Source organism: Pelophylax lessonae, assembly GCF_965119305.1.
Source record: "Pelophylax lessonae genome assembly, chromosome: 1".
In the NCBI taxonomy this organism is placed as follows: domain Eukaryota; kingdom Metazoa; phylum Chordata; class Amphibia; order Anura; family Ranidae; genus Pelophylax; species Pelophylax lessonae.
Genome location: NC_138768.1, coordinates 229,764,553 through 229,780,670, shown reverse-complemented (window position 1 = coordinate 229,780,670; position 16,118 = coordinate 229,764,553). Strand labels below are relative to the sequence as shown.

General features: G+C 42.1%; 1 protein-coding gene across 1 annotated transcript in view; it reads left to right on the top strand.

Annotated features, from left to right (window-relative positions):
* RHOF (ras homolog family member F, filopodia associated) overlaps positions 1 to 16,118 on the top strand; it is an 82,924-nt gene that overhangs the window by 35,875 nt on the left and 30,931 nt on the right. Inside the window, exon 2 of the mRNA XM_082251563.1 lies at positions 2,132 to 2,219. Within this exon, the coding sequence (XP_082107689.1) occupies positions 2,132 to 2,219 (88 nt within the window). The remainder of the gene's footprint in view (positions 1 to 2,131; positions 2,220 to 16,118) is intronic.

The window sequence follows — 16,118 nt, the reverse complement described above, 5'->3', positions numbered from 1 at the left end:
CCTGTGGGACAATCTTTATTTGACTCTGTGGTGGGGTCATCATTTGGAGTTGATCAGGCAATTAAGCCAGAAGTGGTGGTCATCGAATTCACTGGATCACATTATTTTCAGATTTTCTAATTTGAACTGTCACTTGAATCATACAGCGATGAATTGCACATATTGGGACTTTATCATTGTTGAGTTTATTGTTTTTTCAATATTTTATAGCCCTTATAAATTGGTTGCGCAACACCGAATATGGTATATGTTTATTTGTTGTGAGAGATAAGATCTGTCAGATGAGGGCAGCAATCATTTATTAGCCTCAGGCTGTTTTTTTTTCATACAGGTTTCTGGCACTTAATCTAATATTGCGCTGATTATACACTGGTTTATATTTTCCACGTATGTAATTATGGCCTTGCATTTCTTTTTGGTAAATTTTGTATTTAAGACAAGACAATCGGATTGCAAACATTTAGCTTTTAACATGTTCCTGACATATGCCTAAATAAATTATAAGTAATTAAAAAAAAAAAAATGGAGACCTAGATAAATATAGAGCATGTTCCAGTGGTAACCACAGATGACCTTGTTGAATAAAGCAATGTTAAACCTAAGAAAATGCATTGAGGTCTTGTTTGCACTGTGGACAGACACGTTTGTTTTGTTCTTTAGTTTTATTCATTATGTGCTAAAATCGGGGACATATGAAGCAAGGACTATATAAGAGGGGTATTTTAGTAGATAAGAAAAAAAAAAGAGAAAAATACAAAGAGTGTGGTAAGTAAAGCAGGATGAATTGGAGAGTGGGAAGGTAGAGGAAGAAGGGGGGGGGGGGGGGGGGAGATAAGGGCACTATTCCTATAGTGTTACACTTTGTACACACGATCAGATAATCGTACAAAAAAAATATCTTTCGAATTGATCGCACGATAATCTGATCGTTAGTACACCGCTTTCGACAACTGATCACCACATTTTGTCCAACAAAATCCAAAGGGACAAACATGAAAACTTTTTTCGTATGATAGCCAACGAACGACAGTACAGTATGCGTCCAATAAAAATTGATAGACAAAGCCCACGCATGATCAGAAACGCGAAAATAACCCGGAAAAAGCCTGGCTGCCATTGTTTTTGTTTTGCACTATCCAATACGTAGCTACACAACCAGGAAGCTTTTCCAGAATCGTACGAAAAAAATCATGTTTAGTACACATTGTTGAATTCGATACTAGTATCAACAAAATGCAAACGATAAGTCGTCCCGATTATCTGAGTGGCCCATGAATAGGGGGCGTTATCCCATGGTTTAGGTGCCCAAGACAAGTTTTCTATACTGCCCAGAATGTACAAAGTATAATCAGTAAAACCATGTATGCCTGAATTTGTTGCCTCTGTGGTTCAAAGTTTCTGTCCGATCCCCCATGTGTTGGGAGTTCAGTGATGTTCGGCTAGCCAGAATTATGTAGGTGGTGCTTCTTGTTTCCATTGCATGGGCATGCAGGCCCTAGTGGCATTGAGTAAGTGGATTTCTAAAGATATATATATATTTTTTTTTTTCTGGAGATGTGCAGCTGGGGTATTCCCAAGGTCAATGTAAGTTTGCTTGTATGTGATATGCTTGCCTCCAGAAGGCTCTAAATTTTGGACAATACCAGATGATGTATAAAAGTGTACTCCTGTGTTTTTTTACCTGAGAATTTTGTATGTTCCAGCACATTTTGTTGCATTTCCCATAATAAAAACAGGAAGAGTGGAAAGCCCTTGTAATGGCCAGTGTGTGTGTGTGTGTGTGTGTGTGTGTGTGTGTGTGTGTGTGTGTGTGTGTGTGTGTGTGTGTGTGTGTGTGTGTCTTTTTTTTTTTTTTTTCTTTTTCTTTTTGCCTTATTAACTTTTCAGGGTTTTCTGTTGATTAATCCATTAGATATTTCACTTTCTCGTATGGGAAGGATTAGCCCTAACACAGTGAGAAGTGTTCATAATTGCCCCAAGAGAAAACCTATATGGCCTAAGTAGTTGTACTAATGGTAGTAATGTATATAACGGATGTGAAAAAGGACTACTTTCATAAGCTAAAATATTTTTTTGTACTTTTAAAACCATATATGCAATTGTATTTAAATATTTTGCTTTCTCTTAACAGCAATATGCCCCGTCTGTTTTTGAAAAATATACAAGCAGCGTCACGATTGGAAACAAAGAGATTTTTCTTCATTTGTATGATACAGCAGGTATGTTCAGTATAAATATATAATTGTATATAAAATGTGAATTTTGAATGTCATGGGATTGTAGGTCGCATGTTAAGATTACCTAACCAAACTTAAATATTAAATGAAATCGGATAGACATACAGCAAGTTGGTATTTTAAATGGCCGCGGCACCTTTTATTGGTATTAAATTCATCAAATTCAACTTTATTAAAAAACATAAATAAAATGATTATATATAAAATATATTATATTAAAAACTTTAAGAGTCGGTTCACACTGAGGCGACACGACTCCTTACTACTTCGGGAGGTGACTTGCAGGGACTTCACATAATGGAAGTCTATGCAAGTCGCTCCGAGGTCGCCCCGAAATAGTACAGGACCCTTTTTCTAAGTCGGAGCGACTTGTGTCGCTCCTATTAGAATGGGTCCTGTAGCGGTCAATGGACCGCGAGGAAGCGCGACTTGTCAGGCTGATAAGTCGCGCTAATGTGAACCGAGTCTAAATCGCTCATAGAACTCGAGCGATAAAACATGAAATTCATTAAGCAGAGTCCCCCCCTTGATCCAAGGGTGGCAAAACCACATAAACAGTGCCATGCGACAGGGTGGGAGGGTGGGGAGCTCGTCCAGCCCAACAAAGACAAATGTGAGGGGTCCTGTCATGCAAGGGGTATTTTTTAGCCCCCCAGTACAAGTGAGGGAGATCAAAACGTGTCTCCCGCCTCAAATCCCTGTGACAGGTCAACTTGAGGGCTCAAAGCCAACATTCACGTAAAAATATCTCTCCTCCTCCTCCTTTTTTTTTTTTTTTTTTTTTTTTTTATATATTATTTATGGCGGCCCCTAAGCTGAGCCCACTTATCATTAGCTCTTTTAATACACCTAGGGGTACCAATTCCCTGTCTATCTTTCCAGCTGTAGAATGCAGTAAGCTCCAAATACTATATTCAGAGCTCACACAGAAATAGGGACTCTCTCCCTGCCCCCATATGATGGCACTGGTCCAGTCACTAAGCCATAGCATTGTAGCAGGGGAGGAAAGGAAGTGAGGCATATGTCGTCGTCGTCCCCCCCCCCCCCCCCCCCAAAAAAAAAAAAAAACACAGAAGAGGGAAAATAACCAGTCTATCAGTATTCTCTGTAGGCTCCCTGCAGCAGATCTTCCCGGTACTGACTTACCATTCCTTGTTCTGCACTCTCTCCATGTGAGATGGCCACATTGATAGAAGCAGGCCTTTTCTTCCTGAGAATTGCCCCACTGATTACTGATGAGAGATTACGGTATTCAAGAAGCTGTAGAGGAGGTGAATAAAGCACTGATTGGATTAAGCAGAAGCAGGGAGTTTGTTTACTGCAGCTTTCTCTCTAGCAAGGACAGTGAGCATCATAGGAGCTACTTCACCAAATCTCACTCCAAATCTCGAGGGAGCTAGTTATCAGAAGCATTCCCAGCTATAATGCTCATGGAGCAGGAGTGCCTAGGCACCCTCACATACTGGGAAATGCACTGTCATTTTTCAGTAGGAGTTAAAGACAAAAGGTAGATTGTCAGGTTACTGCTTAGGAAAAATTAACATTTCTAAGATAGAAAGTCTACACTTTTGTGTTCAGGTCCATCTTATAGTGGTTGTAAAGTCAGGAGGTTTTTCATCTTAGTGCATTCTATGCATTTAGAGAAGGACTTCTGTATTCAGCAGCCCCCCTCAGCTTGCCTCCCCCTCCCCCCCAATACTTACCTGAGCCCGTCTCTATCCAGCGATGTCCACCAGTGCCTCTGCCATCTGGGACTCTCCCTTTCTTATTGGCTGAGACAAAGCAACGGCGCCGTTGGCTCCTGCTGCTGTCAGTCAAAGTCGGTGAGCCAATGATTAGAGAGGGAGCGGGCTGAACCATGGATCAGTGTCTAAATGGATACATGGGCCCTCAGCTTGGGTGCCCCCATAGTAAGCTGCTTGCTATGGGGGCACTTAACGGGAGGGAGTGGCCAGGAGCACTGAAGAGGAACCCGAGAAGGGGAGGATCTGGGCTGCTCTGTGAAAAACCAACTTCACAGAGGAGATAAGTAGAACATGTTTGGTTTTTTTATAGATCAACAAATGGGGCTTTACAATCAGTTTAAGGCCCGGTTCACACTGGATGCGCTGCAAATTCACAGCGAATTAGCTGTGGCAGTCATCAGAATCTCAGGCAGTTCACACTGTGCTCTGCAAACCGCTGCGTGTGTGAATATAAAGTTAATGACGCCTCCAAATCGGTTTGCAGAACGCAGTCCCAACTGTGAAATCAGACAGGGATCCGATCGTATGCGTGGGAACAGCCATGTGATCTGATTTTGGTGCAGACAAAAAGGGTCCTGCACAACTTTGGTCCAAATGTGAGGCAAATTCAGCCATACAGTTTGTGTGGCTGAATTTGCATCGCACAGACATCGCATGTGCAACTCGCATGTAATGTCTGGCATCGCACCAGTGTGAACTGGCCCTAAGGCCCCTTTCACACATGTGCGACCTAAAAGTCGTGTGATTTTTTTTTTTTTTTTTTTTCTGCAATTATTTTTTTCTGCAATTTTGACTGGACTTGAAGGAATGCCTGTGTAATCTTGAGGTCTACATACTTCAAAACGCATCAAGGTCGGACCAAGTATTGTAGGGACTACTTTGACGTTGTTGCGACTTGAAGTCCCACAGATCTGAATGATACTCATTGGAAATCATGGAGTACGACTTGTCATGTCGTAGTCCCAAGTCGCACAAGTGTAAAAGGGGCCTAAGTGGGGGCCTAAGTGTCAAGACTCATGAAGCCCCTGCATTTAGCTACACATGTTTTTATAGCAGGAGTGAAGACCAGGAAGATATCCGGGATCTTTCTTGATGTTTTTATAGCTGGCTGTCTGCAGTTTATTTATGACTGCTCATGTAACTTCTGGATAAAGGCTTTGAATGAGAAGGTGATTGGACAAGATACATTGTGTATTCTGTTACAGTGCAGACACAATCAGTCTGACTGTAATCAAACAATGTGTACACTGGCCTTGGTCTGTACTGACAGCTCCATAAGCACAGAGAGAACAAGCCAGCAGCAATAGATTATCCTTCCTATATACTATTAGATCTGATATTGAATAGAAATTCTGCTTTTGAGAATAAAGCCCCGTACACACACGCAGATCGTCGTCATACAAATGTTCGTCTTTTCTCCCCGGGATGTCGGTGTCTGTTGAAAAGTGCAAAGACAGCACAAGGACAGCACAAGAATTTTGTCCGCAGACTTCAGCTGACTGCAGAAGTGATGTCATGTAATGGTTAACTTTCCCTGTGTTTTTTATTTTCTGAGCATGCCCAGTCTTGCAAATCTGCGGTCTGTCGGCTGATTTCTGTACTGACAGGCGAACAATCGTCCGTTCTGGTGTCTGCAGACAAAAATTTTCATGTTTGCAAGAAAGACTCTTGTCCGCGGATTGTGTGCAGACATCTGTCGGAGGCACCATACCAACACGCATACAATCGGCAGATCTTTCGTCCGCCGACGTTTGTATGACGACGATCTGCGTGTGTGTACGGGGCTTTAGAGGATTCTGTCACTGCTTTTGGTTTAAAACCTTTACTGCCCCAGTGGCACTTTATTATACCACTTACAGGGGAAGTTCTGTCATGCAGGGTAAAACGGGTACATCTAAATGCCAGAGCCCCCAGCTGCTTATACTCCCTTTACCTTCTTTTGCTTATTGGTATGTTCACCTGCCTCTTTAAAATTTTGATGTTGGGTACAAACATTTTTAGTGTGTGTGTGTATAAAATATTTATATTTTCTTTTAGTTTTGACTAGAGTGAGGAAGATCACCTATGAGTACATATGTTGGCTTTTTACTGCTATCTGGGTGAAATCCGTTTATTTTAATAATTCTCCCAATTGACAGCTACAGGATTGTCTGCATGGGGATGCACACTTGTGCAGGTATACACGGCCTTACCATGGAGCATGGATGCAAATGTGACATGGAGGCCTTACTGTCACAGGCACAGTGATTTCACCAAACAGGAAGAGAGGGACAATCTGTAAAAAAAGGACACAGATGGCAGTGAAAAGCGAAGTCCTGTCGCCAGCGCATTAAGTGGGAGGAAATCTCTGGTTCGCAGTAAAAATCCAACAGGCGTTCTATCCTTTTCACTCTATCCAAATATTTTAGTAAATTCCTTTCCTTCTCTCTTAAACAGCCACTTGGAATTAGTGTGTGTGTGTGTGTGTGTGTGTGTGTGTGTGTGTATGTATGTGTGTATATATATATATATATATATATATATATATATATATATATATATATATATATATATATATATATATATATATATATATATATATATATATATATATATATATATATATATATATATATGTGTGTATGTATGTATGTATGTATGTATATATATGTGTACTACCTCTTCTTCTTTTTTTTTTTATGGAGTGGTGGTAAAGCATTGGGCATATGGTATAATAGTGTCTGAGATATAGATATATATATATATAAATTTAAACAAAGTCAGGCCTGCTGGAGTTGGGGAAATAGTGACTTTGAGGCAGGGTGCTGGGTAAATATTTTAGCTCCTACAATCTGAACTAAGAACTTTCAGTAGATGTTAACCACTGCGTGATGGAAAAGGGAAGCAATGATCTGGCAGTTGTAGAAATAAAAGATAAACTGATCGATGTTCTTCCTCTATATTGCTGTGGCTGTAATAATTTTTTTAGTTTGGCTACAACTACTCCAAGGTATAAGTAACGTTTTGTTAAAGTGGACTTTCATCCCCCACCCACAATCTTCTGAGACACGTCAAGTCCAGAAAGCTGTATGACCATTCACAAAGTGCAACGCGGCTCATGCATGTTTAGTTGGCAGCCGGTTGTGAAACTGGAAGGAGTCCCATCCAGCTTACCACAGTTAACATGATGGCACCAGTAAAGAACTGGCCCAGGTGAGGACAGTGCTGGATTTTTGTTTAGGTGAGTGTTTACTAAAAGTCAGCTACAGTTTTTGACTTCTAATTTTTGAAGCACTGACACAAGAACCGCTTTAAGCTGCACTGCTCCTTCACTCCCCCAACGGGTCGCATTCTTTTTTATGAACTGGCATAGAATTGGCCAAGTATAAAATAGAATAAAGTGTATCTATATCAATAATTTTTCTCGTTTTGGATAGAGTGGGGAAGAACTGGAACTCATGTCAGGTCTTACTGCAATTGAAGATTCCTTTACTTCCTGTCTGGAAAAAAGGTTACCCCCAGGACAGGAAGTGAGGGGATGTCTCTAATTTAGGCCACACAGTAGACTGTGTAAATTTCTTTCCTTTAATCAATTTGCACGATTCCCTTTTATCATCAACACAGACGTCGCTGACAGGGGAATCCCTCCTGCCAAGACATTGTATTCTCCCGGCTGGGGTGGGGGAGGGCAGCAGGGGGCGGAGGAAGCCAGCCTTGCCGGGAGAAGACACTGATTATTGTTAGCAGGTATAGCAGCCGGTAGCGATACTTTCAAGTAAATCTGGCAAGCTGGTTGTACCCAAGTTGATCGAGCGATCAACTTGACATATTCAGCCTGCCCACACATGGTTCAAATCTCTAGCCGGCGGAACCAGCCGAAATTTAAACAGTTTATGGCCGGCCTAACCGCAACACTGAAAAAAGTAAAATTGCTAAATAAAGTAAGGGCATTTTGAAACCCCTGTCAGCTTTTTTTTTTTTTTTTTCTTCTTTCGGAGTGTAGATTTTCCCTTACCTCCTGTTTGTTAAAATGCTGTCCCCAAAATTGAAGGCGAGGGAAAGTCTTTCTAACAAAACTTTGGATAGCAGTAAAACCTGACAGGGGTGCTAACCTTTACCCATCCATTCCAAAAAAAACGAAAGGTTTGGCAGTAGATACTTTAAATATCACTTACGCACTATAGTGGTATGCCCTACATTATAGTATATCCCTTTTATTTAGCACCGATTTGGTTTAATAAAGAAACATGTAATAGTAGTCTAAAGTTGTTCTGGGACATCTGATACCGGTACTGATTGTGTCGTTCACTATAGAGTGAGCTCTGATTTGATCAGACCATTTTTTTTGTTGCAATACAGTAAAGCCAAGGTGTTTGCTATGAACATTACTTTATCTGTATCCATCAAGAATTCACATTTCAGCTTGGGCATTGTTGTTGGAGTGTGCCAAGAATTTCTTATCTAGGGCAACTTGGCTTGTGTATTTTTCACTTCAAAGTAATGACTTTTTCTCTGCTGTGACAGGCCTGTGTGTATTTCACTTCAAAGTAAATGTATTTTCTCTGAATTTAGAAGTGCTGCAGCCTTTGTGAAACGTAGGTAGTTGGTATTCTGCAACACATTTTGAAAAGACCTTTAAAATTGCCCAGAGTCCTTTTCTAAAAATTTAGTTGCAAAGTTTTTTTTTTTTTTTTTTTTTTTTTTTTACCTGAGGCAGCAAATCTGGGTATAGAATGAGCTGCAATGTTCCATTCTGTGATTATCGCAGTAATGTTAAGTAAAAGAAAAGGCTTAACAAAACCCCATTGCCTTTCAGAAGTCCTGTAGTCCCACAGAATTGTACCTGTTTGGCTTCCTATCACTTTCGACAATAGGGCCCTTGTCAGACGCTGATTGTAAAGTGCTTATCTGGCAGAGAGCCACTCTATGATCTAAAGCTTGGCTGTGTGAAACTACCAAGGTCTACCAGGTAAAGGTTGGTCTTTTTTAGTTCAGTTACAGCCAACAAGTTTAATAGTTAAAGGAAAACCATACATACTAAGAAATATGGAGGTTACTGTTGCAGACTTCTCATTCTGCATATACCAGTTACCTAGCTGTCATTATTCATGCAGACCTTCCTTTGAATACTTTGGGTTACTAACCCAGCACAAGTATGCAGATAAAGAGTTGTAGTATTTTGAGTATTAAAGCAAAGGAGTCAGCCAAGTGGCTTGCGTGTACAAAGGTCAGCCAATAGAGAGTCCTCAAAAATGTAGTTCTACTGTAGCACTAACTAGCTTGTGCTCTTTTATATGGTATTAAAAAAAATAGTCCAAGAGCAATGGGAAATTCTGTCTCGGAGAAGAGGACACGTGGAGAGAGGCGTCAGGATCAACTGTTCATCGTATATAGCAGGCATGTCCAACCTGCGGCCCGGGTGCCACATGCGGCCCGGAACCCCAGGCAATGAGGCCCACTGCCCCCTGACAATTTTTTTTTTTTTTGCTGGGGAGGAAGGAAGTCGGGTCGGGGGCATGGCCACATCGGCTTCCAACTAACGTAGGCAGAGGCTGACTCAGAGGGGAGGGGGGGGGGGGAGATGTGAGCATGTGCAGGGTTTCCAACTCCCACCACCATGACCACTTCAAATCACTGAAGTGGTTAGAGTGTTCCTTAAATTTCTCTCAGAAGAAGTAAACCTCCGTATACTGATTCCATTTCATTTGATCATCCTCTAGTTGTGTTAGTGCGGGGGGTGCGGCCGTGCGGGAAGGGTGTGGCGGCATTTTATTAATTATATACCTTAATTCTAGTATATATTTTATATGCGGCCCGAGAAAATTTCTCTACACTAAATGTGGCCCAGAGAAGCCAAAAGGTTGGACACCCATGGTATATAGCATCTGCAACCAGACTCAGAACAGAAAAGGCAAAAACGCAGAGTATAAAAGTCCACCACCGCATAACGGCATCCATAACCGCATCCATTTACATGTAACATAGAGAACATTCAGCCTGGTAACAAAACATCACCCCAGACTTGACAAAGGGGCATACTAGCTCAGAAACACGTTGTCTGTTCCACTCGTGTGCTGGCTCTTTCTGCTGCAGCGCTGCCGGCTTAAGCCTAGTACACACGATCAGAAAATCGTATGAAAAGTTTTGTCTGAAATTATCCGAAGGGACAAATGAGAGAACTTTTCTCGTACGATACCAGATCTTACGATTTTTTGTTTAATCAGTACAGCTTTTGTCCCAAAATACAACACAAATACAATATATCACTTCCAATTTTTTATTCTGTCTTATGAGAATTTTCATAACTTTAGTAACCTCTTCATTTTTCATATGGAGACTAGCATTCCAAAAAAAAAAAAAATAATAATCATTCATCCGACAATCTCTCCAGTGCAATTTCTCCGGCTTGTGTTTTCTGCTTCTGTCAGCTGATTGTCTTCTTCTGGTCCCTGCTGTTTTGCATTAATGCCCCTTTCACACTTGTGCAACCTAAAAGTCACGCAATTTATTTATTTTATTCCCTTGATTTTGACTGGACTTGGAGCAATGCCTGTGTAATCTTGAGGTCTATGGACCTCAAAACGCATCAAAGTCGGACCAAAGTATTGCCGGGAGTACTTTGAAGTGGTTGCGACTTGAAGTCGCACGGTTATGAAGTGTGAAAGGGACCTAAAGTGATAATAAAGTCTTAAAAAAGGGGGTGTGTATAAGAGCCTAAGCCCACATAGACACTAGCAGCGCTAGAAAGAGCCCCTAACGAGGTTGATGGTATATAGCAAAAACAACCAGCCTAACAAGGTAGGGAATTGTTATAAAGCCTAATAGTTCATAAGTCCATAATATTCTCAGGGTGAAGTCACACGATAAATGGGTGCATAGAAACTCCTAGTGTAGTGAAATGTAATAAAGCGCTAAACCCTAGCGTTAAGGGTACGTGTCCACTCTCAAGGGGGGGAGCACAGCGGTGAGGTGAAGGATATGACGGTTGCTGAGTGATCGATAAAGAAGTCTGGTGTTTCACTACACTAGGAGTTTCTATGCACCCATTTATCGTGTGACTTCACCCTGAGAATATTATGGACTTATGAACTATTAGGCTTTATAACAATTCCCTACCTTGTTAGGCTGGTTGTTTTTGCTATATACCATCAACCTCGTTAGGGGCTGTTTCTAGCGCTGCTAGTGTCTATGTGGGCTTAGGCTCTTATACACACCCCCTTTTTTATGTTATGTCTTTAGTATAGCAGCTGCTTTATTGGGTATATAGGCATACCGGTATATCTTGCTGCATTGCTGGATATACATGTATAGATCCTAGGAGTATTGCATATACATGAGCGCTGAGTGGGTGGGATAAGGAACATTGTTTCTTTCTTGCTCCTTCTATATATGATAATAAAGTCTTGTCTTAAAAAAAAAAAAGTTATACTGGGAGACCCCAGGGAGGCAAGACTTTCATGGACATCACTGGATCGAAAGGGGGCTCAGGTAATTGGGGGGGGGGGGGCTGCTGCACACAGGTTTTTTTTTACCTTCATGCATAGAATACATGAAGGCAAAGAAAAACCTTGTGCCTTTACAACTACTTTAAATTGAGCAGTGTGTAGATCCTGGCTCTTTTATCCTTCACCTCACTGGTGTGTTGTGACCATATATCAGCTGATGTGATAATTCTTTACCTCAATAAAGTTGATTTTTATATAGATGCATAGTAGTTAAGGTTAAATAGACAATAGTCCATACAGCTCAACCTGTGCAGGTGTGTGTGTGTGTCAGTGACGATAATCATTTCCCATATCCCTGTATATTATGTTTTGAGATGCACGTCCAAGAGTCTTTTAAAAGTATCAGTACTCCTCGCTGATGCCACCAATTGTGGAAGAGCGTTCCACATTCGTACTGCCCTGACAGCAAAAAACCCCCTACTTAAAGTTAAACCTCTATTCCTCCAATCTCATTGTGTGGCCACATGTCCTCTTACACTCCTGAGACTAAATAGTTTTTTTCCTATGCTGGGATCACCATTGTGGTATTTGTAAATCACTATCATGTCCCCTCTCTTCTCCAGCGAGAATAAATGTATCGCTTGTAGGCTTTCCTCATAATTAAGGTCCTCCAATCCCCTAATTAGTTTTGTTACCCTTCTTTGAACTGCCTCCAGCACATCCCTTCTAAGGATTGGTGACCAGAACTGGACAGAATACTCCAGATGTGGCCTAACCAGAGATTTGTAAAGTGGCAGGATTATAGTTTTATCTCTGGAGTATATCCCCTTTTTTATGCATGCTAATAGTCTGCCGGCTATGGTAGCTGCAGCTTGACATTGCATGCTATTGCTCAGTCTGTCTTCCACTAGGACTCCCAGATCTTTCTCCATCCTTGATTCCCCCAGAGGTTCTTCCCCCTAGTGAGTAGTTTGGGTTTTTGTTTTTAGCCCTCAAGTGCATTACCTTACATTTCTCCACATTAAACCTCATTTGCCATGTAGTTGCCCACTTCAATATTTTTTGTCCAGGTCATCCTGTAAGATTTCTATATCTTGATGTGAAGTTCTTGCCCTGCCTATTTTTGTCTGCGAAAACAGAGATTGAGCTACTCTTTATACTGACCTCACTCTGCGTTTTTAGCTTTCCAATAGAGCGTTCTTTCTGAGGTTTGTTGCAAATCAGCAGGTCAGATAGAAGATCTAATAGTAATGTCATAAGCAAAGTAGACTATCCATTATTTGACATGTCTACCCTGCAGATCTTGTAATCTTAGATAAAGAAGAAAGTAAAATCTGTGATTTGCACTGGCTCTTTGGTCTCCAAAAACATCTGATATTCTCTTTCTTGGATCAAACTTCAAGTGCCATCTGTTGTCAGTGGCCTTTCTGTTTCATCGTCTTTAATGAGTCGAGTTTCCAAAACCATTTTCATTAATAATTTACATATCCTCATGTCTAATTAGGCAATCAGATGTTATAGGTCCCTGAAGATGCATAAGTTTTATTTTTTCGGAATTTTTATTCAGTGTATCTGTTGTGGTTTATATGTAGCATTTAGTTCTCTATTCATTGAACAGAACCAGAGCAAGCTCCAAAGATGTGGCCTATGACACATTTGGTGAACAAATTTTTCCCCATATGAATGTATGAAAACACATCGCAGTTCTGTAATTCTGGCCCATTTAGTAGTAGTTTTAGACTTTCATTTTAAAACTTGGCTTGTCTGGTCAGTAAACTGCCCAACATGGGGGTTTGTAGAATTGATGGTTTTAACAAAGACCTTTTTGTATCCATCACACAAGGCATATATTTTAAGCCTGTAGCATATTAAGACCTAAGCCTGGACACATTATTTGGTGAATATATGTCTGCATATTGAATTATGGTGCAAAATTCCATGCATAACTTCTGTGAAATCCTACATATTGTCCCCTAACCCTGTAGATGACAAAGCTAGAGCGATTGAGCTTATATGTTTGTGTTCTATCAAACCATACTAGTTTAAAAATGGGTTTTAGCTATGACTATACAATAAGTAATCTTTTAAGTAGTTGTATAACTGAACATTTGTTCAATGTATGTAAACGATAGATACATAATAAAAATATATCCTGCAGAAGTCTGTATATGGCTCTGAGCTCCTAATAGGCCCCATGCACACGGGGCGTTTTTAACGCCGCTGTAAGCAGCGTCAGGCGTTTTCTTTCTGCAGCCTAAAAACGCCCCTCCATGTTATTCTATGGCCTCATGCACACTCAGACGTTTTTGAGCTGTAAGTGGCCTAGGCGTTTTTAAGCTGCAACAAGAACCCACGACCTGCGCGTTCTGAGGACCAGCGTTAGAGCGTTAAAAACGCCTGACGCTGCTAAAAGCTGAATAATGTTGCTATAACGTGGCTTAACGTGCGTTAAGCCACGTTATACGTTTTTTTTTCTTCCATTCAAAATCAATGGTTCCCTATGGGAGCCTATTGATTTGAATGGAGGTCGCACCGCAACACTGCAAGTCGGATCCGACTTGCGGGGCGACCACGCCAAAATGGAAAAAAAAACGGCGTGGGGGTCCCCCCCCAAGGTTCCAAACCAGGCCCTTCGGCTCTGGTATGGAATTTGAGGGTAGCCCCATGCCGAAAAATCGGCGTGGGGTCCCCCCCAAAATCCATACCAGACCCTTATCCGAGCATGCAGCCCGGCAGGAAAGGGGAGGGGACGAGCGAGCGGCCCCACCCCCCCTGGACCACACCAGGCCACATGCCCTCAACATGGGGGGGTGTTGGTGCTTTGGGGCAGGGGGAGCTCTGCACCCCCCACCTCAAAGCACCTTGCCCCCATGTTGAGGAGGACAAGGTCCTCATCCCCACAACCCTGGCCGGTGGTTGTGGGGGTCTGCGGGCAGGGGGCTCATCGGAATCTGGAAGCCCCCTTTAACAAGGGGGGCCCCCCAGATCCCGGACCCCCTCCCTATGTGAATGGGTATGGGGTACACTGTACCCCTACTCATTCACCACATAAAAGGCAGTGTATGGAAATAACGACAGGAGACGTTTTGGAAAGTTTATTAAAAATCTTCATCCGACTCTTCTTGTGTTCTCCTCTCCAGGGTCTTCTGCTCTTTTGCTGTCCGCCCTTCTTGTCTTCTCCTCTCCGGGGTCTTCTGCTCTTTTGCTGTCCCCTCTTCTTGTCTTCTCCTCTCCGGGGTCTTCTGCTCTTTTGCTGTCCCCTCTTCTGCTGTCCTCTCTTCTTTTCTTCTCCTCTCCGGTCTTCTGCTCTTTTGCTGTCGGCTGTCGGCTCTTCTTCCTCCGGTCCTCCTCCGACGACGTCTCCGCTGATTATGCCCATCTCCGGTCTCTGCAGCTTATTATATAGCCATTAGGGGCGTGGCCCCGATGACGTCACGGCATGCCGGTTTTTTCCCATTTTGGTGTGGAGTTCCCCCTCAAGATTCCCACAGCGCAAGTCGCTCCGCAAGTCGGATCCGACTTGCGGTGCGACCTCCATTCAAATCAATAGGCTTCCATAGAGAACCATTGATTTTGAATGGAAGAAAAAAAAACGCTGCTAAAAGCAACGTGGCAAAACGTGCAATAACGCCAATGGAAAAAGCTGCTGAAAGCACGTTTTTACAGCTGCTTTTTCCGGCATCGGAACTAGCTTTGACGTACGTTTTTTCTAACGCCCCGTGTGCATGGGGCCTTAATCTTGTCTATAATTGCTGGCATGGTCGTCATTCTATATTGTGGGAGTTGTTGAAAATACCAGAGGACCCTCTGCTGAGCTCTGATCATATGTGGGTTTTGTTACCTATACATGGGCAAATTAGGACACTATGGTGATATCAAATTGTGACGAAACAAAATTTGAAGGCAGCAGTTGAGCTGTATTGACTGGTTGCATCTTCAATCACAGCTATTGGTAAATTAGGGGATATTTCTCAGCCTATATGCCATTAGAAATATCCAGTCTCCTACTGAACATCCAATTGGTAAATGACTTTTTTGCCACAGTCTGTGTAATTTGCCTGGGTTTCCTAGAAACAGTATGCAGATATTGCCTTATCCAAAAAGTTGATGCTGAGGAATTCCCCAGCACACCCCACAAGGCAATTTCAGGGCATAAACAAAATGCACATTGTGTTATGGAATGTGCTGTGGTTATTCATTACCATCTTTACTAACCCAATATATGGTGTACTGCAAGCATCTCTGGGTTCCGGGGCTCTGGGTTGCTTTGCATTGATGGGGTTTCAAGCAAGTTTTACCACCTGCAATTCCCTGGTACTAAAACTATATAGTACAGCAGGGGTGGGGAACCTTTTTTCTGCCAAGGGCCATTTGGGTATTTATAAAATCATTTGGGGGCCGTACAAAATGATCACCTTTAAAAATTAGCTTGTTATATTTGGTCAATTAATTAGCTCACCCCTAATGTGATGGCTGCAACTGCTTCTCTTTGGTGAGGTGTGTGATGTTAGCTGGTATTGATGATGTTGCAACAGGTTTTCCAGGTTTGCGTCGGTCAGTCTGAAGCGCAGTCGACTTTTTTGTGGTGGTAAGTTTTGAAAATAACTGCTGGCGGGTACTGCTGGTGGGTATAGCTGGCTGGTACTGATGGTGGGTACAGCTGGCTGGTACTGCTGGCCCAGGCTGGTACTGCTGTGGGTACTGCTGACTCA